This window comes from Molossus molossus, unplaced genomic scaffold (assembly GCF_014108415.1).
Source record: "Molossus molossus isolate mMolMol1 unplaced genomic scaffold, mMolMol1.p scaffold_m16_p_18, whole genome shotgun sequence".
NCBI classification, from domain to species: domain Eukaryota; kingdom Metazoa; phylum Chordata; class Mammalia; order Chiroptera; family Molossidae; genus Molossus; species Molossus molossus.
Genome location: NW_023425353.1, coordinates 59,397,552 through 59,420,983, shown reverse-complemented (window position 1 = coordinate 59,420,983; position 23,432 = coordinate 59,397,552). Strand labels below are relative to the sequence as shown.

Genomic DNA, 23,432 nt, shown 5'->3' with positions numbered 1-23,432 from the left:
GCAGGGACGCTGAACTAGGGCGCCAGCTAGCAGACTTCGGAGCAGAGATGAGTGTAGACACCCTCAGCGCGCTGGCTCGGGTCGCCGCTTCGGAGCCAGGGGCGGCGCGTCCCTGGGGCCTCCCGGATCCGCTCCGGGCGGGTGAGAGAGGGAGGGTGAGGTCTTACCTCAAAGCTGGGCAACCCGAGTTCTGGCGGGGCTGGGCTGGCTGTGAGCGCCCAGGTGCTCGGGAAGGTGGGAGGGGTGGATGCGGCTGGCCGCGGGCTCAAGGAGAGGGGGCTCTGCGGGACCCTCACTGGCGCCACTTGGCGACGAGAAGCCACAGCGCCGCGGGAGCGCGGGCCGGAGGTAACTCGGTCCGGAAGATAAGCCAGCCCTTCCCCAAAGTCTGAGCAAAGCCCGAAGGTGTCCCCCTCTTTCTCCAGCTGTGTGTAGAGGCCCCTCTCACTGCCCCGGGGACGCTTGGCCTTCGCGCTTTTCCTGGGCTGGGAAGCAAGTGCAGACTCCTCCTGCCTCCCCAGGAGACCACGCACTGGTCCAAAGCCCAGCAGCAGCCTGGGGTGCTCAGAGGGGCCGACACCCCCTTACTCTTAGAATTACACTTTGCTCACACGCAGCCCCGTCCAGTGTCCCCCAGTTTCTGGCCCCTTGTGTCCCCAAAGAGGACTAAACGCGGGCAGTTTCTCATCCCAGAGGAGACCCCGAGTCCTAGGCTCCCACCCTGGAGAGCTCCCTGCTGGGCCCGCAGGGAAAGGGCGCTGGACTGAGTTGGGGAAGGAAACTTCCCAGACAGAGAGGGGGCTGGGCACCCGACACCCGCAGGGAGGGGTTAATCCGATTTGCTGGGCCAGCGCCCCCTCTCTTCCAGGAGCCCTTTAATCGGTTGTCCCCCCAGCAGCCGCCATCTGAGCACGTGTTGCTGCGGGTCTGCGTCAGCGCTCGGCACACAGATGACTGGCTGGCGGGGCCGGGCGGGGCTATTTAAGGGGCTGCCTCGGGCTCCCCGCTCCGAACTTGGCTCTGCTCCCCGCTGCTTCGGTAGAGAACTGCGAAGCCAGCGACACCCTACTCTGAAGGTAGGTTCCCGCTCTCCGCTCTCCCGCGGGGAGTCCAAGTGCCAAGCGTCTCTGAAGAACGTGGTCTTCAGTTTTATGCCCCTTCCACTGTGTTTTTCTGTTTTGTGTCTTCTCTCGGACAACTCTGGAAGACCTCTCCGACGGTCAGAAATACCGGTGAGGGCTGGGGCGGGGGGCGCCGAGCGCCTTTGTTCTCGTGCAGGCAATGGGGGTGCGCATTTGCTGGGATGCGCGCACGGGTTTACTGCCCAGCTGGGACTCAGGAGCAGCACTTGACAGAGGCTTTAAGGTTTAAGTTCATCTTTCTGAACACTGCAGCACAGTGCTCTGGGGATATGTGGTTTCTTTGCTCGCGGATCTAAAATGCAGTGGAACTTGGCCAACCATGGAGAACCGAGCCCATATTCCTGAATTTTCCCCCCAAACCCTGCTTGTGCCAATTCCTGCTTACATCTTGAAGAAACTTTAGAAACATGGCTTTTATTTATTGCTCCCACATTTAAAATTGTGCTTCTCTTTTCTTCTCACCACTTACTCCCCCATTGAAAGCTCCTTAGCTGCCTGAGAAGGTGTTACCGCTCTGCAGGGTCTCATTTCTCCAGCTCCTTATCCCCTTTGGGAGATGTCCACACGGCCTTCACCTCTTGCTTTGGCAGTTGGGAGATGAAAGACGGTCTACAAACACTTCCTCAAACTAAAGGGAAACAGAAGACATTCCTTCTGCTCAACAGGGCAGAAGTCAGGGTCTCTGTCCGCCCCCAGGCACCCGGTGTCATTCACCCAAAAGACAAGCGGGATGTGCCCCGACGCGTGTCCTATGGGCCACTGGGCTCCAGCCCGCGCTTGGCGAACCCTGGTGCTTGCACCAGCCTGGCGGGTCTGGAGCGTCGCGGGTTTGCATCGAGTTCCCTTCTACTTATGCCGGGTGCCCCGACCCTCCGGGAGGGCCTATAGCTGCTTCACCTTTTCGTTCACAGTCGCTCCCTTTGCTCTCCGCAGCCATGAACAGCGGTGTGTGCCTGTGCGTGTTGGTGGCGGCACTGGCGGCGGGCGCCCTGGCGCAGCCGGTGCCTCCCGCAGACCCCGAAGGCCCTGCGGCGCAGCGGAACGAGGAAGCGCCCCGGAGACAGCTGAGGGCAGTGCAGAGGGTGGAAGGCGAGCCCCGAGCGCACCTGGGCGCGCTGCTGGCCAGATACATCCAGCAGGCCCGGAAAGGTACCCAGGCGTCCCCAGTCCTACCCACTTTATCCCTACCGGGGGCTCCCAATCCTGACCCTCTTATCTAGCTTCTTGCTGATGGAGGTGGGTATACTCTCAGGAGGAACACAGGCGGCACTAAGCTGAAAGGTTTTCACTTTTTCTTTCTTTCTTGAGTTACACTGTGCAGGGCAGTGCAGTTTCCGGACCTCATTTGTAGCAAACTGAGAATGAGGATGGAGGGAAACCTTTTTAAGAAGTATTCTTTAAACTAATTTTTGGCATGGTGTTGCTATTAAAGTGCAGCACCACATTATGGAGACATTAAAAGATAATTCCTGAACAAATTACTGACTCATAAAGGATTCACAGATCCACTAAATAGCCTCTTCTGTAAATGCAAAGGAACCAGGAGCCACCCAGATATTGGCATTTGGAAACCCTCTGGCAGAAAGTGATCAATGCTGAGAATGCTTGAATACTGACTACCACAGTTTAAAAAGAAGTTGACAATGTGTCAGTTTTCACTAAAGTCTGTAACAGGAGATAAGAATCTGTAGCAGTTTTGAGTTCTTGGCAGTGATTTAACATAATTACTCAACAAGAGACGTGTTTGTGATTTTGCTCTTGGAGAGATGTTCCCAACTGCAGCCCGATCAAAGTCTTCCTCCATGAATAGGTGATCCAGCAGCTCACTAGCCGAGTGGCTTACAGACAGCCCTGTCCCTTTCATGGGCCTGACAGTCTCATCTGAAAAGAGGGGAGAAGGCTAGAGTTCTACTCCTGGTGTGTTTCATGGGGAGACTCATCCATTTTTAGGCTCCCAAGGAATTGTGACTGGCACTGGGGCAGGTTTTCTTTTTATCAACTTTATCCACACTGACACCGACGGTGAACACACCACTCTGTAGGGCGGTGCGCTAAATTGAACCAACACAGCTGGACAGTAAAACCACGGCAAACATTGTGGGCAGGGGTGGAGGTGGGCTCCTTCCCATGAGGCTCATTTAACCTACTGGCGTGCCCTGGATTTGAACTGTGGCCCCTGGCTCCGGGGAGAAAACTAGAGAAGAGTCTCCTGTAGTTTTCTGCGAAGGTGAGACCGGGACCTTTTTGAGCAGGTAGTTTTAGGAGGAACAGAAGATGATTTGTTAAATTTCTTCCTCTCTTTGGGATATTGTCCCAACTACCATCTTCTGTTTTACTTCCCTGCTAATTAAATTGAAAGAGGTGGAAATACCAATCAGAAGACAAAGAAAGTTAGAAAATGTTTGAGGTTCCTAGTGATCGTCTGAATGTTATTTAAATATCTGGCCTTAGATGTGGGAACTTCAGCCAGGCCAGTCGGAAATATCCTTGGCTTTTCATCGAGCCATAATCTGGAATCTCCTCCCCTCTTTCAGGAAGGGTACACAAGAAAGAATTCTTGGGAAGGAAGTTGGTCATCAAACCATTCCCGAGAACTGACCCTTGGACTTTATCTCACACATCTTAGCTGGAATCATACTCTTCTACTTGACAAATATGAACCAAGAATGAATATTTGCCCACATAAATACTATCCAGTTTCTTTGACTATTTGACATATTTTGAGAGCATATCAGATATTTTACTCAGCGGTAGTGTATGTTATGCTTCAGGGTTCTGAAGGAGATAAAGCACTCTTCGGGCAATGCTCCCGAGTTTGGCATTAGAAAAGGTCTGCAGAGCTATCGGTGATCCGAGGAGAAGCAGTCCCCTTGGGGAGATGGGGGTGTAGTGTACACCCGCCCCATGCCCAGCGAAGCCCTGGTACCACATCTGCCTGTCTGTCTTCGTCCTCACAGCAGCCCTGCACAATAAGTCCTAGTATTTTCATTTTGTCAGTGTGGAAGCTTCTAGAAGAGTGTGTAACCTATGCGAGTTTGCACATCTAGAGCAGAGTCTGTCCAAGGGCTGCCCTCTCCATAGGGTCTGGATGTCTCTCAGCTTCCCAGCTGTACCGCCCATTATTCTGGGTGTGAAAGTTTAAAGGAGCCAGGCTCAATTCTGTGAATCAGTTGCAAGTCTCTACTCAAGTGTGGGGAAGTGAATGAAAGCCTTGGCAAGTGTGCACAACGTGAGCAAGAACTGTGTGCAGAATGGGGGAATCAAATGTGCAATAAGTGCAGCTTCATGGCTGAACACAGGGCCCCCACCAACAACCAATTATCTAGGAGTAACTGCTTCTGCAGGGTCATTTATCAATAAGTAAGCCATAGTGTGACTCGGTGCAGCCTGTGGGCAGGAGTTGGCAAGGGCAGTCTCATGCCAGCATCACAAACAGTGGGGACAGAGTGGCCCCCAATACGATGGGAACCACTGGAAAGGTCCTTCATCCCTCTACTCTTGAAGCCACCTTGGCTTAGCCCATAGAGGTCCCTGAGGGACTTTTCTTACTCCTTGGTTTGCATGAGAAAAGGCTTTATACTGTGTTCCTACCCAGGAGGCTGCTGTCTGTGATCTCTGGGCTAGGACTGTGTCACATGCATCGGATAAAGCACGCTTTTGTGTCCCTGCTCACTCAATGTGAATTATACACTGAGATACAGGGGAGCCACCCTGTCCCTAAGGACTGAACTGCCATCCCAAAGGGCTGCTTCAGGGTCAGTTATTGCATTTTGGTCAAAATGGCTGAATTCAATGACCTCTTTATTACCTCTCTGCCCACCTCCTTCGGGTGTTACTGATGTGCTGAGTTTTGAATCTGACAGTGTGCCTTTTTTCCCCCTCACCCCAGGATATTTTTCTATTTATCTTCGGATAGAGTGGGAGGGAGGGAGAGAGAGGGAGAAACATCAATGTGAGACCAGGGACCAACCCAACCAAGGTTATGCCCTTGACCGGAAAGGAACCCCAGGCTCAGTGGTCCGCGGGCCCACGCTCTGACCGCTGAGCAGAACGGCCAGGGCTGACAGTGTGCCCCTTTATTAACATGACTTTTTAAAAAGAAGGTGACTTTCAAATTAATAATTTTTAAACAGTATTTATCTAGCAATAAGACTTGACGCCCCCCTCCCTTTTTTTAAACCATCCCAACCGCACAGTATTTTCCTGTCCTTACTTGCACAGGAGTCAGGTGTGCTCAGGGATAGCGAGGGGAGGCCTTGGTTGGCGGCTGTGTCTGCGGAGGACCAGCTGCTAAGGGGAAACCCCCTGGGGGAGGAAGGAAAACCTAGGCAGGTCCCAGCTGTGAAGGCCGGGAGTCAGGGATCCACCTAATCCTGGGGGGCCCAGAACCACGCCCACGGCTGGTAAATACGGGCCTCCAGCCCGTTACACAGACCCGGGTCCCTCTCCTCTGAGCCGGCCCAGCAGCCTCTCTGCAGGGCTCTCTGAGGCCTTCGGGAGGCGCACCGTCCCTACTGCCTGTCGCACTGTCCTCCACGAGTTAACCCGCTGTGTTCTCGGTGTAACGGCCGTCTCCTCCCTGCCTGCCCCTTGCAGCTCCTTCGGGCCGCATGTCCATGATCAAGAACCTGCAGAGCCGGGACCCCAGCCACAGGATAAGCGACCGGGACTACATGGGCTGGATGGACTTTGGCCGGCGCAGCGCCGAGGAGTACGAGTACCCCTCCTAGGCCCTGGTCGGGCCGCGCCGAGCGCCCCCTGCCGCCCAGGAGGCGGATAACACAACAATCACACTCAACTCATTGTCTCCGAGGTCTGACATTTTAAGCGTCTATTTATTAAGTTCTCAATGTGAAAAACCTGTCAGGTTGCCTGGCGCAGCCACGCACCTCAGCGGGATTGTACAAATGGAAGACGAGTGTCTCTCTCATCCGTGACTCCTGGTCCTAACGTGTTGCTATGCTATTAAAGTGATTTCATTCTGCGCCCTGTCCCCTGTGTCTCCCGAGGGCGGAGGGCGGAGGGCGGAGGGCGGAGGGCGGAGGGCGGAGGGCGGAGGGCTCCGTGCAGTGCCCAGGGGGAGCCCCGCTGTAGATGGTCCCAAACGGGGGTGAGAAATGAGGGCGGGGTGGGAGCTGACGTCCCCGCTGCACAGCCCAGGCCTGGCCACCCCGTTCCTGGGCCCCAGCTGGGCACCACTGCAGGAAGACAACCTGCCCTGCTTGGAGTGAGCCCATTTGCCAGGGTAAAGCCCAGAGTGGCAGCTTGACACGGAGCCGCATTAGCATTGTGGGGGTTAGTGTGGCTTTGAGGGGACCCGATGGAGCTTGCCGGGCAGGGGTGCAAGTGAACCTAAGACCCGTTTCCCCTGACCCTCACGCAACACCCACGCTGAACTCAGGGTGAGCCCTTTCTAATGGCCGTGCCCTGCTGCGGTCCGTGCCACCTGCTGACAAGGGACCGGGAACCTGGCCACGGAATGGTCTACCTCGTCCTTTCTGAGCGAGCCTCTCAGCAGCTCCCCAGCTCTGCTTTCAGGGGGCCTGGGGACAGCCCTGATTCCCTGGCCTCGGTTCTCCTCCTCCTGTCTCCCCCCCGCCCGGTGCTCCTCTCCACGCCCTCGGGTCGCGGGCTTCCACCCCAGGCCACGCCCCCTCCAGCGTTCCCGTCTGCACCCTGGGCTCTGCCCCTCCAGGGCTGCTCTGCAGGCTCCTGTGTTAATGTACAAACTGAAGAAAAAACCTACCGCCATCATTCTAGCCCGGCCCACCCTTCCTCTACCCCCACTCTCGGTTTCTGGATACGAAACTGGCCTAAGGCCACTCAATGAATTGGCAAGGAACCCGCAGCCCTCGGGAATTAGCTCCCTGCCAGGCTCAGACTGAAACAAGTTGCCTGGCGGTCCCTGCACTTGCCGGTACCTCTGAACCCCTGGCCTAAGAGGCCGGCCTGCCTGACCCGTGACCACGCAAGTCTCAACGTGGCAAGCAGCCCCAGGGTGGACAGAATGCACTTTCCCAAAATTTGCTTTACCCAAACCTCACTGTAATACACCTCTCCTCTAAAGTGAGGGGATCTTTACACCATGCACCCCAACCTCGGCACCCAGCGGCATCTTTGTTCCCTGGTTCAGCCAGGCACAGGTAAAAGGAAGCCGAGGTTGGGAGAAATTCTATGTTTATTCTTTTAACAAACAAAAATGCGGAACACCATTTTTTTTTCTTTTCTTATCTCAGGTTTAAAGAGAGAAAGGAAAGCATCTTGACCACTTAGCTAGATTTCCAGCTTGAGATGGAGCCACATTAGCATATTGTTGTTGTTTTTTCCCAGCATCTTCCAATTATTGCTAGTCCTGAAGATAGTTAAATCAGAAGTCAAGCCAGCCCTGGCCGGTTTGGCTCAGCGGTTAGAGCATCAGCCTGCGGTCCGGAGAGACCTGGGTTCGGTTCCCGCTAAGGGCATGTACCTCGGTTGCAGTTTGTCCCCGGCCCTGGTTGGTCGTGCGGGTGGCGGCCACTCGACGTGCCTCTTTCACGTTGATGTTTCTCTCTCTCTCTCTCTTCCTCTCTCTCCCTCCCACTCTATCTGTGCAAAAAATGGAAAAATGTCCTCGGGTGAGGATAAAAAAAAAAAAAAAATCAGGAGTCAAGCCAAAGGAGAAAAAAAATATTGCCTTGCTAATTTCCCCGGGCTGAAAGAATTTATTAAATTGATCTGTAATTGATCTGTTGGTATCTGCCTCCTGCTCTGAGTTGTGATTCTCTCAGAGAATCAGGATCAGAGACTCCCAAATGAGTGAGTCCCAGCCCTGGTTTCCCCACCATACCCAAGGTTCTCCCTGGACAGACCTCCTGCCCACGGCCTCATCATCACTCCCACTTCTGGGCCTTTACTCTCACCACCACCCCTCACTTCCTCATGACACTCCAGCCTCATTGCCTTTTTTTGCCATTCCTTGAAAACACTAAACTCCTACCTCAGGGCCTTTGCACCCACTATCCCCTCTGCCTGGCTCTCTCTTCCTCTAAAAAGCATGACTGGACCACTCAGCTCATTCAGCTCTAACATTACCTGCTCAGGGACTGTCCTGATCAATCTCTCTAAAACAGTTTCTCCATTGCTCTCTGTCCTTTTCTGTGCTTTACTTTTTTCCTCATGCTTATATAACATCACTTGGAATTATATTATCTATCTATCGGTTTATTGATTCTGTCTCACCCACTAGGATGTCTGCTCCTTTGGGAAGAGCTTTTTGTCTGTTTTGTTTATTGCTACATTTCCAGTTTGTGGCACATAGTAGGTGCTCAAAAAATATTTGTTTAATTAATTAATCAATTAGTAAGGAAAAAATATTTCTGGATTCCCTGCTCCTAGGTTACAGATTGGTTTAGAAGCAGTTTAATCAGACCATTTGTTGTAAAAATCAGAGAGGTAAAACAGGTTCAGCGACCTTTCCGTGTCCTTCAAAGATAGACATAAGGATGAGAAATTGGAAAACAGGCCACGCACACATACACACACACACGCACATGCACACACACACACAAATGGCAGGTAAAATGCATACCATCCATGAGAGTGACAGTATACTTTAAAATACACCTCACCCCAAACACACACACACACATCCAGTCCCCCCGCCTTTTTTTTTCCTGGAGTTAAAATCCAGAAGTAGAGAGATTTCAAAGAAAGAAAAATAAGCCCTGGCCGGTTTGGCTCAGCGGTTAGAGCATCGGCCTGCGGTCCTGAGAGACCCGGGTTCGGTTCCCGCTAAGGGCATATACCTTGGTTGCAGTTTGTTCCCGGCCCTGGTTGGTCGTGCGGGTGGCAGCCACTCGATGTGTCCCTTTCACATCGATGTTTCTCTCTCTCTCTTTCTCTCTCTCTCCCTCTCTCTCTTTCTTTCTTTCAACAGTTCAGTTTTCAAAGAAGTTACACTGTTCTTTGGTTCCATTTCATTCAATGTCATTTTGTTATAAAATTGATGAGAAAAAAAAAATCAATTTCCTGCAGGGGCCACTGACTATGTAGAGTTTGCACATTCTCCCCATGTCTGTGTGGGTTTCTCTGGGTACTTGGGTTTCCCCCCACATCCCAAAGATGTACAATTGGCTGAATTAGCGTGTCTAACTTGTCCCAGTCTGAGTGTGTGAGTGTGTGTATGAGAGTGTGTGTGTGAGTGTGTGTGTGTGAGTGAGTGTAAGTGTGTGTGTGTGAGTGTGAGTGCATCCTATGATGGAAGGGTGTCCTACCCAGATTAGTTCCCTCCTTGGGCCCTGAGCTGCCTAAGAGGCTCTGGTCACCCAAGACCCTGAATTGGAATAAGCAGGTTGGAAATGAATCATCTTACTTATTTTCACTAATCTTTCTTTAAACAATTTTTTAAAATTCATTTTTAAAGAAAGAGGATAGGAGATGGAGGGAGGAAGAGAAACATCAATGTGAGAGCAAATCAGTAATTGGCTGCCTCCTACACACACTCTTCTGGGCATTGAGCCCACAACCCAGCCGTGTGCCCTGTCCAGGAATTGAACCGGCAACTCTTGGTGTGCAGACAATGCCCTACCAACTGAGGCACACCAGCAGGGCTAATCTTTCTTAAATGTATGTAGAGTTCACATTTATTTCAATGCTTAATATTAGAAGTGTGTTGGGTTTTTATTTAGAAGTTTGGTGATATTTTTGAGATCAGGAATCTGCCGTAGGAACTAATTCTTGTGTATGGCAATAGCCTATGGTCAAATTGGTTTCACTGTGCATCGTTTTGCTTGAAGTTGCAGTTTCCAAGAACCTGTTGACAATGTTAAGTGAGGACTTACTGCACCCAGACTATGACAGGCAATACTGGGAGGCTGGGAGACAGCAGAGCAGCAGAACTGGCTGAATTAAGGGGGAGGCCAGCCAGGCAGCTGCCCAGGGAGTCAGCATCTAAGTGACATCTAATCACCACTGTCGCAAATTGGAACTCAGGGACCAGTGAAGTTCTTAGGAACTTACCTAACTGGAGAAATAGAAGTTGCTTCCACCTACAGAGGACGACAGTGCCCCCAAGTGGACAGCTTTTAGAAAACTGCTCCTCTGGGTACCAGCTGTGCCCACATGGAGACCCATAAGATTCAGACTCATTTCCCCTGGCGAACCTGCTGGTTATCCAACCCAGTGAGCTGAAACGTCCAAACCAGAAAATCAATGACATGGGACTGTTGTCTAAGAATGGGTGGTTTCTATTATTTTAATTTTGAAATTTTCATATGGCTGCCAAAAGGCCCCAGGGCTTGGAAGATCACCAATAAAACCGAAGAGAGAACAAGACGACCGACAAGCGAAGTGCTTTTAGTTGGAATAAAACTGGAAAACAGAACACGTAGATATATTTGAAGACGCCTTGGTAACTATGGTTACCTCTAATTAGTGAGCACCAGATGCTTCCCAGATTTGAGTGGAGGAAAATTAAAAGGGAAAACAATTCCAAATAAGTAAAAATGTTCATTTCTGTTAAGTGCGTGTAATCTTGTGTTTTGAACCTGAAGAAGGAGATAGAGCAAATCAGTTTCTCCCCACCTTTACCTTCTGTGCCTCTGCTTGCATAACGAGGACCCATGAGCCAAAATTGGGAGTTAAGGAGATTTCTTGAAAGAAGGTGGCATCGGACAGAGGCTCACCGCAGAATCAGACTGATGCCAGAGTCCCAGCTCTGGCTGAACTAGGGTGAACTGTAATATTGATACCCAGTAGTCATTCAAAGTGAGCATAACGTGTTTAATATGGAAAACTTCTTATTTCATTACGACTACAGAACAGCCAGTTGAGCGTAATTGTGAGTCTCTGTATTCAATATTCTATGCACACTTTCAATGAATAACATGCAGTCTTTTCATAATTCTTTTCTTTCCCCTTATGTTATATTTGTGGTTTTTTTTTATTCTTGAAATGTAACTTAATGTTTCTTGAATGTAATTTAAAAATTGGTCTTGGGTTTTGTATATTTTTTATTCTGTTTTCCCTGTGAATCATTGGTATTGTATTTTACAAGAGACCTGGCCCATGATAGATTGATTTAAAACAAACCAGTCCTTCACCCCTGAAAGATGAGAAGTCTGCTGTACATGTTTGTGAAGTCTCAGGTTCGGCTGGCTGGTGACACCTGGCTAAGCGTCTCTCGTCGGCCCTGTGTAGTCATGCTGGTCAGGACTCCAGCCTCAACAGGACAGTCTCAGAGGGGGCCAGAGCCTGGACACCACCTAACGGGGGTGGAGGTAACTTCCTACCCAGGTCCTGAGTCAGGCAACTCATTTCTTTGGTGAGTCAGTTCTCTAGTTTCTACAGAACTCGGGTCAGCTACTCAGAACAGCTGAGCACATGATGCAGTTGCTTCTCCAGTCACAGGTCCAAGGGTGACGTAGGCCACTGCTGGCTGGAAGTCAGGTAACCAGGAGAGTTGAGGGCTGCCTGTGGCCACTGCTACACTGGGCCTTAGTGTCACAGGTGACTAACAGGGGCCCCAGGCAGGACTCAGGGCTCAGGAGAACACACAACTCTGTGTTTTCCTCTTCTGAACCATATCCCTACACTTTGGCCTGCCACTTGTGAATCACCTCTACCAGTGACCCCCAGCGCTGCCGCTGCCTGGCCCTAGAAGACCCGGCTGAATTCTGTCCCCTCCGGCTCGTGGTGGACCCCAGGTTCTCGTCTTGCTTCCTTCCCCTGGATGCCCTTACTTCCAGGCATTGCTGAGCTCTGTGCTGCTGGTCTAAGCTAAAGGCCCTGCTTTCCTTCTCTGGTTTTTAGTTCTTTGGGATTTCAGAGCAGCGTTGGCCTAAACCTTGGGTGCTGGGCAGGGTGAATGGCTAAGTACTGCTGAGCAGATACCTCCTCGCACCCTGGACTCCTTCAGTGCGCCGTGGCCGAGTGGAGCTTGGGAGATGCGGGCGAAAGTATTAAAGGGTGAGGCGGCGTGATATCTCCAGCTCACTTCCAAATGTCTCTGGGAAAAGCAAAGAGTAAAAATTATTTTTGCAAGGAAAAAGCATTAAAAGGGGTGGGTTGATTTTCAAAGGTGGGGACATCCTAGTATAGAATATGTTTTGTAAACTATGTTTTGCTTTCCTGTGTCTCCTCTCCATTTTCCGCTCAGTTTCTTCACTTACACCCCAAGCCTGTGTGAATACTGCCCCTTGGCCTGGAACGCCAAGTTCACCTGGCAAACCGAGCCCGTGCCTGGTGACTTCCCTCAATGCCTCTGTTAGGCAAAGCCACCTGCCTGAACTGCTTTGCAGGGAAAAGCCAACCCACCCTCTTGTAGGCTTGGATGCTCAGGCCGGTTCCTTCAGGGCTTCTGCTGTCTCCAAGTGCCCTCTACTGGCCACGGAAAATAAATTCTCCCAGGGTATGATGTTTCCCAGCCCTGAGCCAAATGTGTAAAAAAGTAATTTTTATGTTTTTCTAAATCTCGAGTTGATCTCTATTATGAGCTCCCAGTCCATTCAGATAATTCAGAATAACTTTCCAAGTCCACCAGCGTCTCTCTGTCCCGGGCGGCACTGCTGTGAGCTGGAGGGGAGGCATCCGTCCATTTTCTTTGTCGTGTTGGAAGGGCCCCCGGGCATACCTGTGTGCTCCTAAGGGACATTTGGAAGTGAGTCCCACATCTGTCGGGGGCCAGCTGCTAGCTGCCACCTCTACTCTCCCGGCCCCATGTGGTCACTGCCCTGTGTTGGGGTGAGGTTGAGGGACACTCCACTTTCTCTGCCCCCACCCCCTGTGAAACTAGCCGATTTGTCCTTGGATCCCCAGACCCATCTGCAGCTTCTTCCAAGACCCTGCAGTTGGCCCAGGGACAGCAAAGGTGCAGGCTTCTCTACCGGTCGTGGGTCTTGGGTCGTGCCTTGTGGGTCGTGGGTCGTGGTCGTGGGTCAGAACCCTCTCCAGCTCCCTTCTTCATGTGCCTCCTTGGAGAAGCTGTTTGGCCTGAGGAAGGAGCAGAGAGGGAGCAACCAATAAAAAGAAAAACTGGTTTGGTAGGTTTCATTCCAAATCTTTTTTTTTTAGGGTAAATTTAATTTTTTAAATTAATTTTATTGAGGTAACACTGGTTAATAACATATAAATTTCAGGCATACATTGCAAATTAAAAAAAAATTTTATTGACTTTTAGAGAGAGAGGAAGGGAGAAGGAGAAAGAGATGGAAACATCCATGTGAGAGAAACATCAATAGGCTGCCTCCTGCACGCCACCTACTGGGGATCGATGCTGCAAACTGGGAATCGAACCAGCGACCTCTTGGTGCATGGGTCGACACTCAACCACTGAGCCAAATCGGCTGGGCAAAAATTTTTTATCTGTATACTTTATTGTGTGCTCACCACTCAGTCTAGTTTGGGGTCTTATATATAGAAACATATACTCAGCTTTTATTCCCCCCTCGTAATTAAAAACCAAGAATTTGACATCTTTGTTTCCTGGTCCCTCCAAATGGCTCTTTGACAACTTCCCCTTGGGCCACGGCGCCCTCTGGTGGGGCTCCCTGGGCGGGGGCGGCCTTGGATATAAGCGAAGAAATTCAGTAAAGAACATGGAGGAGAAACCAAATCACCTCGCACAGTCTCCTGCCACGGCCAAGAGACAAAAGGATGCCTTTCTTTTTATAGTTTACAAAACATACAGTGTTAGGGTGCTTCCCACCTTTTGAGGGCTTCTTTTCACATACCTTCCCCTTTTTGTGTGTGTGTTTTTTGTTAACCCTCACCCAAGGATATTTTTCCATTAATTTTTAGATAGAGTGGAAGAGCGGGGGGCGGGTGGGGGGGGGAGGGAGGGGGAGGAGGGAGCATCATTGTGAGAGAGACACATGTCATTTGGTTGCCTGGTTGCCTCCCACACAACCCCCAGCTGAGGCTGGAGATGGAACCTGCAACCCAGGTACCTGCCCTTGACCGGGAATTGAATCTGAGACATTGACATTTTAAAAGGAAACAGGTACATTGTTTTATAAAATGGCCCTCAATTTGGTTTTGGCAATTTGTCATCCTCAGGACTCAAGTTGTGCCTTTTTTGGTGACACAGCATGGAAGTGATGTCCTTCCCAGCACATCACACAGGAGGCGGCACCTGGCATTAGTTCGTCCCACGTGGGTGACAGTACATGTGATGACTTGTCAAAGTGGCAACGACAGGTTTCTCCACTGCAAAGGTACCTTCCCCCCAGCCTTTGAAAGTGAACACACGCTCTGTGGGAAGACACCACGTGTGCACAGATCCTGCCACCTAACAGATTCCACCCAGTGGGCTTAGCACCCATTGGTGGAAATGAGTGAGTTCTGTGGGTTCTGTGGTTGTAAAACGGTGAGTTTTCTAACTCTTCTCCCCTCTGTTTGTCACCACTCTGTCAGGAAGGGCGAGAATGCAGTCGAGGGTCCTTGACCACTCCTCCTCCCCGCCCTTCCCCTCTGCTTGGCATGCCTCTCTCACCTGGCAAATTCTGCCCGTCCTTGAAGCCCAGATCCAGGGTCACCTGGCCTCGAAGCCTTCCCCGCCCCAGCTGGGCAGACAAACCTGCGGCTTCAAGTGAGGCGGCTGCAGCTGTCTGGCCTTCTGAGCCCCTGCGACAGGGAGAGGGTGGGGGAGGAGCCCCGCCCTCCCATGACAGGACCCCCACCTCGGCTCTGCTTGGTCTAGCACAATGATTCTCACTTAGGGGAGCCCCAGAATCACCTAAAGGGCTTGGTAAACACAGACACCTGAGCTGCACCCTGGGGGTTCACTCCCCAAGACTCCCTGGCTTAACAAAAACTGTTTGTTTCTCCTTCGATCACATGTCAAATGTGGGTTGGTAGGGAATCTGGTCCACACGGTTCCTCGGAGACCCAGGGTGTCACCCTTTTGACACCACCATTTCAACACGTGGCTTCTGGGGAAGAGAACAACGTGGGTTCTTCTCTGCTCACAGTCCACAGGCCAGAACTTGTCCTGTGCCTTTGCCCACTACATGGCTGGGTAATACGTAGGTAGACCAGATGGCCCATTCGGTGACCGCCATGGCTTCTCTGCCACAATGGTGTTCTCCTTCTTTATGGATGCCCCACCACAGGGCCTTCTCTCTGCTCCTCAAACACACCAAAACCTCCTTACCTCTGCGCCTTGGCACCAGCTGCTCTCTGCCCAAATGCTTGCGCCACATCTCACATGGTTGACCCAAATGCCACCTCCCTAAGAGGCCTTCCCTGACTGCCCAAAGTAGCCACCCACTCCCTCGCAGCACCCTATTTTAATTCTCTGCAGAGCCCTCGTCATGCCATGTTTCTGTGCTGGGTGTCGTCTCCCCCTATGACCTGGCTGCAGGCACACTCCACTAGAGACACTGCTCATTGGTTTATCGTCCGATCCCCACCATCAGCAACCCCTGGTACGTGGTAGATCAACCAATTATCCCTGAGTCTGTGCCCATTTTGCAGGTTAAAAAATGGAGGACCCAAAGAAGTGGCTTGCCCAAGGTCACACCGCCACCAAATGGTAGCTCCTGCTATAAAATCCACACGTGACCACCAACTGTTTTCTTGCATCATTTCACTGCTTCCGAATATTGAGGTGGCAGAAGATGTTTTATTTTATCCTTTTCTCATAAATCTCCATTTGGTGAGCCTCCACCATGTTTGGTTTTTAAAAGTCTCTTAATACAATTCTAGAGAGGGCAATTTGGTAACATCTATCAAGGCTCAGATGTGCTCACATATGTGGGAAATTACATATATGCAAGTTTTTTTTCACGACAGTGCTGTGATAGCAAAAGATTAGAATTAACTCAATGCCCAGCTATCGGATACTGGTCTATACTGGTCACTGTGGGTATGTGCACATAGTGGAATAGTATGCAGCCCTGAAAAGTAGGGAAGAGCTTCAGGTTCTGATCGGAAAGTTGTGTAAAGTACAGTGTTATGTTAAAAGAGAGGGCAGACATGACAGTATGTAAAGAGCTGCACGGCTTTTAATTTCTCCCAAAGAGATGAAAACCTTCAAGTCTTATCTAAAAGAGGTCATCTATCAATGAAAAAGATTTAAAAATGCAATCAGAATACTGACGTGGTTTCCATCATTTGAACTTATTTTATTGATATTCATTAGCAAATAAAATTTTATTGTTGATTTTTGATGCACTACAACACACCTTTTGATAGTGGTTGCCTGATGTTGATCATTTATTTACTATACTAAATACTGAAACCTCAGAATTGTTGATTTTTACACTGGTGTTTCCTTTGTGATGATGGGTGGCTCCTCTCTCTGAATATGTAAAGTGGTCCATTCAGTCCATGGTTTTCATGTTCCTTTTACTCTACCTACTGCTTGAAAATACATTCAGATAAGATGTGCGTCCTTGACGTGAGTGCACACAGTTCAGCCACAAGGAGCGTTGAAAATGTAACTGACCAACATCCTTGTGTTCACAGAATAAATAGTCTGAAATCGTGGGACTGAGGCTTGCTCCTAGGGGCTTTCTTACAGGATCTTCAGTGGACATAAGGTTATACTCCTTCGATTGAATGACACGGCCTTTGCCAAGGGGGGAAGAGGAGGGGGTGCAAAATGGACATTTCATTTGCATGTGATGTTATTCTCACATAGATGTCGGGAACAAATGGGCATGGAACACCATGAGGTACACTGTAGTCTGCAGATTAGAATAAATAAATGACCTGCTTGGACTGGAATGCCACAGACACGCGGTGCCCGGAGCTGGAGAGAAGATGCTTGTTTGAAATACAGCACATAAATAATAAATAAAAGTTCAACGCTCAGTCGGTGACAGCAACGGGAGTGGGCCCCCTCGCTCATTCATGTCGTCTCACAAGCACCTCTATCTTCCTAAGGATACACGTGACACCGGCGGACAGGGCCTTTCAGGGGAAGGAAGCATCTGTGGTGACTGCTCTGTTCTAAAGCGAGAGGGCAAACGTGGGGGGTCGAATGGCTGCCACGAAAGACCACAGAAGTGAAAGCGCGTGGACCAGACACGAGGTTTCAGTGTTAAGGACTGGACCCAGCCACAGGCCAGAGCCTGGTTTCTCCCATGAACCAGTTGGGTATTACATTTGGTGGTGGTTCTTTTGCCCTTGACTGTTGACAGATTTCATTCACAACCTTTTCCCCTGTCCCCTTTCCTTTCAATGCTGTTGAAGTTGTCGTGGGTCTGGTCTTACTCAGTCTGGTTGTGTCCCTGGGTCCTAGAAACAATCCCCATCCCCTTAGCGGCGTGTTGGCTGCTTGCGAGTGGGGTCAGAGAGCCACAGAGAGGACATGCCCTGGGACGTCCCTCCTGGCACCTCTACTCCCCGCCTCTAAACGTAGAAAAGGAAACAGGACACAGCCAGGGCTGTTGAAGTTCAGCGGGAGTGTAAACACGTTCTCTCTCGGGTCAGAGGTCTGGCCTGACAGCTGGTTGCAAGACATTGAAGGATGACTTCAGGCTGAAGGCGGGGAAAGAAAAAGTCACACCTCAGAGAAGCGACCGTCCACCGAGGCAGAGTGATGAAGGTCTCGAAGGAGCTGGGCCACCCATGAAGGAAAGAACAGCTCTCCAGTCCGGAGAGCGTCAGTGCACGCGGCCCCGGGCAGAGGCTCCTCACCCTACAGGTGGGCAGGGCAAGGCAAGCTGCCCACGACACCAGGGGGTGGGCCGTTGTGCCCTGTGCTGAGACCGCCCACAGCGTGCACACGGGCAGCCAGCCACGAGTTCCCTGGTTTCCTATCCATTGGGTGAGGACGCCCTGGGGTTTCAGTGCTTCAAAGGGCAGAAGGAGAAGAGAGGACACCTGCCTGCCCCGCCCCCAGCACAGGTGAAGTCCTCATGAGAGCAATGACAGTGCAGGGGCACTGGCCGTGGGAACTGGAGAAAGGGCAAGTGGATACTGGTGTCCAAGTCCTATGTACACATTTTACAAAGTCTCCACTCTTCCCCCATTAGGCACGAGGTTGATTTGTCTAGCTCGGGAGGGGTGGGCGAGGAGGGGAGAGGGAGGGCGCAGTGCAGGAGGGGAGCGAGGGAGCAAGGACATGATTGGTCTCCTCTGCAGAAGGGCCCCCTGCCACCCTCACCGTAAGCTAGTTTGTTTGGGGAGCTTAGCACCCATCAAGATGCCCGAGGTGAGAGTCACGGGGGCCTTCATCTGCATGCTGGACCCCACCATGGTAGGGAAGCTGCGGTTCCTTCGGATGCCGCTGTTGAGCTGCAGCCCGCCGATGGCACTCGTGACAGTGGGGCATCTGAGAGGCAGGCCCTCGGGTCCCAGGCCTCCGGGGACGAGGGCCTGTGCTGGGCCCGGGGGCCCACAGAGGAGAGGTCCCTGATCCTCAGTCAAGGTGGGGATGGGGGCTCGCCCTGAGTTCACCACTTTGGCCACGCCAAACCTCCTGACTTTGTCCACGAGGTTGAGGTTGGAGACAGACACGTCCGTCTGACTCTCACTGCTCCGGACGGTCTTCTTCTCCCTCACCTCCCGCAGGATGGAGCTGGCCGGCTTGGAAGCCAGGAAGTTGTCGTAGGGAGGGCTTGTGCACTTGAACTCAAAGGAGGGTGGGGAAGAGGTGGGCGTCTGCATGGGCGAGTTGGGTGGGGTGGAAGGGATCACAGCCATCCTGGGGGTGTAGGAGTGCAGGAGGGAGCCCCGGCCGGCCCTGTCCCAGCTCTGGGGGTCATACACAGCCGCGGAGATGCCCCGCTCCTTCAGCAGCCACACCAGCCCCAGTGACGTGCTCATAGTGGTCGTGGACTCGCGGATGTTAGTGAACGACTCGGCCAGGCTCAGTCTCCGGGGAGTGCATGGCGTGGCCACTGGCGTGGACGTTAAGTGGCTGCCGCTGCCACAAGCTGGAGTCGGGGCCGCGTTAAGGCTGATAGGAAAAGAGAAGAGGTCATTCATCTGAAAAGGCCCATGAGCACCAGGAAAGGGCCAGTGGCCAGTGTCCTGCAGGGGACAAGAGACACCCCCGGCCCAGGCTCCCCGGAGGCCTCTTCCCCTGCCAGCCCTCCCCTCCCCTGGGGGCGTGGATTCCCTTAGGTGGGGCGTGGTTTCAGGTCACAGGAAGCTGCACATGATGCCTGGTTCTCAGCCCCGCAGGGTGCATGTGACCGTCCCCCTGCAGGTGAGGGACAGCCTCCGAGGTCAGGTGGCTTACTCAGTGGCACACTCAGCTAGCAAGTGGAAGACCTTGGTTTCAAACCCAAATGGGGGAGGAAGCCCTGTGACAGGATTTCTTTCCCTACCACGTTTAGCCACACCCCCGAGCTCCTTCCCCACCTCCTTCCCCGGGGTCAGAGGTCCCGACACCACGGCTGAGCTGATCTGGGTGCGGCCTCTAGTCCTCCCCGTGGTCGCCCGAATCCCTAACTCGATGAGTGGCGTTCTGGGGTCAGAGGAAGCCACACTGTGCTATCAGGTCCACGTCCATGGAGCTGCAGAGAAGGCGCAGCGGGCACGTGCCACCGGTCACTAAAGGAAAGCCACGATTCCTACATCCCCTCGTGCGGTGCTGACTGAGGACACTGCCCCAGACGCTGGGGTCAGGATTGGGACAGAAAGCGTGAGGACCAGCAGGGGCAGTGCCCGGCTGTCTGCCTAACGGACTGGCGGGACCCTCTTCTAACAGCGGCGCCAGGAGGGGCGGCCACACCTCCCGGAGCCTGTGCTGCTACTGCAGCTGGGACAGGAGCACACGCCCCGTCTCATGAGACCTGCCCCGTGCCACCCAGGCACTGGCTGTGGCTGCAGGTGCCCCTGGGAGCAGGGCAGCTGGGGTGCCCAGGAGCTGGGGACAGGGCCCTCTCTCCTCAGCCTGACGGGGGAAGGACCAGATACCTCGGGCAAAGCACCAGCACAGGGAAAGGGCAGGAGGGGCCCGCTCTGGAGGTTCCTGGGATGACCAGAGCAGGGACCCCGGGGAGGTGCCGTTCACGGGTGACCTCACCGCTGAGGCGTCAGCCCAGGGTGAGGCCCACAGAACAGGCCCACCCCACACAAGCTCAGGGGCGGGGCACGTGGAGAAACACGAGATCAGAAACCACAGCGGATCCCTAAGGTTAGGGGCAGGCGGAAGTCTGCACAGTGCCGGCCTGCGAACACAGGGGGAGACGCTTCTGGACCGAACAGCCTGTTTCCAGCGCCAATCCTAGGGAGTTTCCATTTTGTTTTGAGCTGCGATTTTTTCAAACTCAGGCAAAAGCCCTCTCTTGCCTCTGACTGCCCGGGCTCTCCGGTCCCTGGCACGCCCCGTGGATGGCGAAGGCTGGGGTCCCAGGGCTCCAGGCGCCAGCCTCTCCCCGGGAAGCCCTGTCCCGCGGTTTGAAGCGCAATCTCCCTATCAGGACGGGGAAAGCCAGGTTCTCTGGACTCGGGGCGTCGGAGGAGACAAGCTAAAACTCCGAGGTCCCTCTGGTGAGAACTTCGGTTAGGCCTGTATTAGTGCTGGCGCTCGGCTCGACCGGGGCTTTTAGATGGGTTAGGGGCATCCGCCATCAAGGCCGAGTTAGCCAGGCACAACCACAGAGACACAGCCACGCCTAAGTCCCGGGTTAGTGGCGGCCACGCGTGCACACACAGCCCTTTCCACCGGGCCCGGCCAGGGCAGGCACTGCTGGCGTGTGCTCACCCCCTGCCTCGCCCGTGGGCTCACTGTCTGCCCTACATCTCCTCTCAGCTCAACAGGGCATGGGGCTGCTTCGTCGTCCTCATCACATGACCTGCGGAGAGGCAGTCAGAGTTTAAGGCGCTCCTTGGGGCGGCTGCTCCCTCCAAGCTGCCCTGCTCGCCGCCCTCCCTCGCGGCTTTACCTTCACCCCCCGGCATCTGGCCACACAGGGGAAATGGCCGGGGGGTCACTGCCTTTCACTGACGCTCCGAAAGGCCTAAAGTTGGCCGTGCGGACCACCCCACGCCACACAAGTCCTCTCGCCAGATGGCGCCAACGTCTATTGCTTCTCGGAGGAACCAGGGGGAAATGGACCACGCCGGGCACGTGGTCCGGTCTTCGAATTTGTCATTTCGGTCAGTGCAGCTGTGGTGCACGGTTCCTGACATTTAGAGCAGGGCACAAGGGCTGCCACGAGGCTCAGTAACTCCTGTCTGGGAAGGAACTCCGCGCTCTACCGGGAGACTTCGGGGCAAAAAGCCAACTGACTTGGCCCGTGGGGTGTCAGCTTCAGCTGGTGAAGCAGAAGCCTGAGCATCTTCCAGGACCAACTAAAAGGGCAACAAAAGGTGGTCCAGGTCTCTGTGTCTGCGTGGATCTGAGTTAATAGGGACCTCAAGTCAAAAGATGAGAGGGACCCAGAACCGAGCCTGCAGGTGCTTACGAGATGCTGCAGCTGCCAGGGTCGGTGTGGAAGGAGCCCCTCTACCTGGGTTTTCCTCAACATCACGTCTCGCAGGGAGAGCCCCCACCTCACCCCACCCCTGCTCACCCTTACCTTGGCGTGACCCGTGTGAGCTCGTCTGAAGGATGCAGGATGCGGCAGGTGGTGAAGGTGAAGGTGGAGTTGGTCTGTGACATGCACTTCCCAGGATGGTGTGCTGCATTGGGGGAGGGGCAGGGGACAAAACAGGTTTCTTGCATCCAAGTACACCCACGAGAGAAGGAAAAGTCCAGCACAGCCCTCAACAGATGCAAGAAGCAACGAGCCACCTTGTTCACCGGATCTGGGCCAGGACGGTGAAACGCGAATGTTCTGGATCGAAGGTGGTTCCTCAGTAGTAACCACACGTTTGAGCACTGGCGTGCAGAGCACCGAGTTCCAGCTCCCAGCCCAGTCCGGCCAGGGCTCCCCTCCGGCGTTCTTGGGCCAGTAGTGGATCCAGCTGGAGGGGCCAAGGGGCCCGTGGGGTAAATTTGGTTTCCCTGGTCAGAGGTCAGAATCGGCTTCTGTCTTTGCTGCTTTGCACTTCTTTTCATTGGCAAAGGGGAGCCGAACTCTGCCAAAGGGAGGGGACGGGCGCTCGCCCCTGGAAACAGGGCACGTTCCCACAGCTCCCTCTTCTGTTCACACAAAAAGGGGCTTGACTTGGGGAGGCTGGTTCCACTACTGTCGCTCTGTGGTCGGCAGGGGGACAGGAGGTCTCAGCCGCCTCAGCAACAACCGGCCGAGACCCAGCGCCCTCTGTGCGGTGCTGTCAGACCCAGCGAGGATGGCAGCACCTGCCCCACCCCGGGCTGCCTTCTTGCCATCTCTAGGACGTCTGAATTTAACGCAAATGAGACGGCAACACGTTACCCTCAATTTATTTCCTTTTAAAGGTCCAGAGAGTTACTGCTAAGGCGGCTGAAGACCGTGAGCGGGAGCAAAGGAAATCACAGAAGCGGGAGGACCATGCATCAGCAGGCTGGCGAGTGATCGGTAAGTGTGGTCTACGGGAGACATCATGATTGCAGAGGTCATCCTCGTTCATAACTCCAACATTAAAAATTAAAAAAAAAAGATGCCATTCCAAGTCGCATGCACGGTGAAGTCCTGGGGTCCTCCCCCCGGCCCGCCCAGCCTGCGGCCCCTGCAGCAGCTCAGCCCCCAGAGACCTCCTGGGAGAAAACGGATTAGAGTATCACAGGCCATGAGCACCCTGAAGATTCAAACAGCTGTGAATGAGAATCTTCCAGCTCTTTATGGCACGTTTTCTCTTGGATTCGACAAAAAGGAAAAGACAAAACAGAAGAGACTGGTGTTCCAGACCCACAGATCCACACACGAGTGACTGTGTCTTTAAAAACAACAGCCGGAAACCGGATGAAACAAACAAACAAAAAAATGTTGGAGACACGCAGACTGCAGGCAGGCAGGACAAAGCCAGAGCACAAAAATGGTGGCGGTGACTCGAGGAGCAACGCGAGGCTGGTTTGTCCCGATTACTGTGGTCTGACCCGTCTCTCAGTGTCCAGGGAGGCTCCCGTGGCCCCTGGAGTGGCAGCCAGTGCCACGGCCACAAAAGCAAACTCAACCACAGGGAGCTCCATGCAAAGGTGGGGCATAAAGAAACAGTCTTTACGAATCTGTGGTTCTCAACCAATAGATGGAATGGTTTAGGAACTTGAATAACCAAAAAACTGCTGCAAGCAAAACAAAAATGGAATGAACTATGAAAAAAAAAAAAAAAGGCAACCGAACAATCACGATTCTCTGACTGCCATGAGGTCTAGAAACAAAAGCAACACAACACCTGAGAAAAGCATCCCAAACAGTGCGAGGGGTTATCCAGACGGGAGGAAAGAAGAAAGCGGTAAACAGAAGTCATTGAGACAAAACCGGTGGAAGA

General features: G+C 52.9%; 2 protein-coding genes across 7 annotated transcripts in view; one reads left to right on the top strand and one right to left on the bottom strand.

Annotated features, from left to right (window-relative positions):
* Positions 1-1,025: 1,025 nt before the first annotated feature.
* On the top strand, positions 1,026-5,917 carry CCK (cholecystokinin). Its single transcript, XM_036267530.1, has 3 exons — positions 1,026-1,076; positions 2,076-2,291; positions 5,739-5,917. The coding sequence occupies exons 2-3, from the start codon at positions 2,078-2,080 to the stop codon at positions 5,870-5,872; spliced, it is 348 nt and encodes a 115-aa protein (XP_036123423.1). The 5' UTR covers positions 1,026-1,076; positions 2,076-2,077; the 3' UTR covers positions 5,873-5,917.
* Positions 5,918-16,282: 10,365 nt separating this feature from the next.
* The window catches only part of TRAK1 (trafficking kinesin protein 1), a 103,693-nt gene continuing 96,543 nt past the window's right edge, over positions 16,283-23,432 (bottom strand). For all 6 annotated transcript variants that reach the window (XM_036266408.1, XM_036266409.1, XM_036266405.1 and 3 more), the window contains 2 exons: positions 21,599-21,701; positions 16,283-19,026 (listed from right to left, as the gene is read on the bottom strand). In XM_036266408.1, the coding sequence (XP_036122301.1) occupies positions 18,228-19,026; positions 21,599-21,701 (902 nt within the window). In that variant the 3' untranslated portion in view covers positions 16,283-18,227. The remainder of the gene's footprint in view (positions 19,027-21,598; positions 21,702-23,432) is intronic.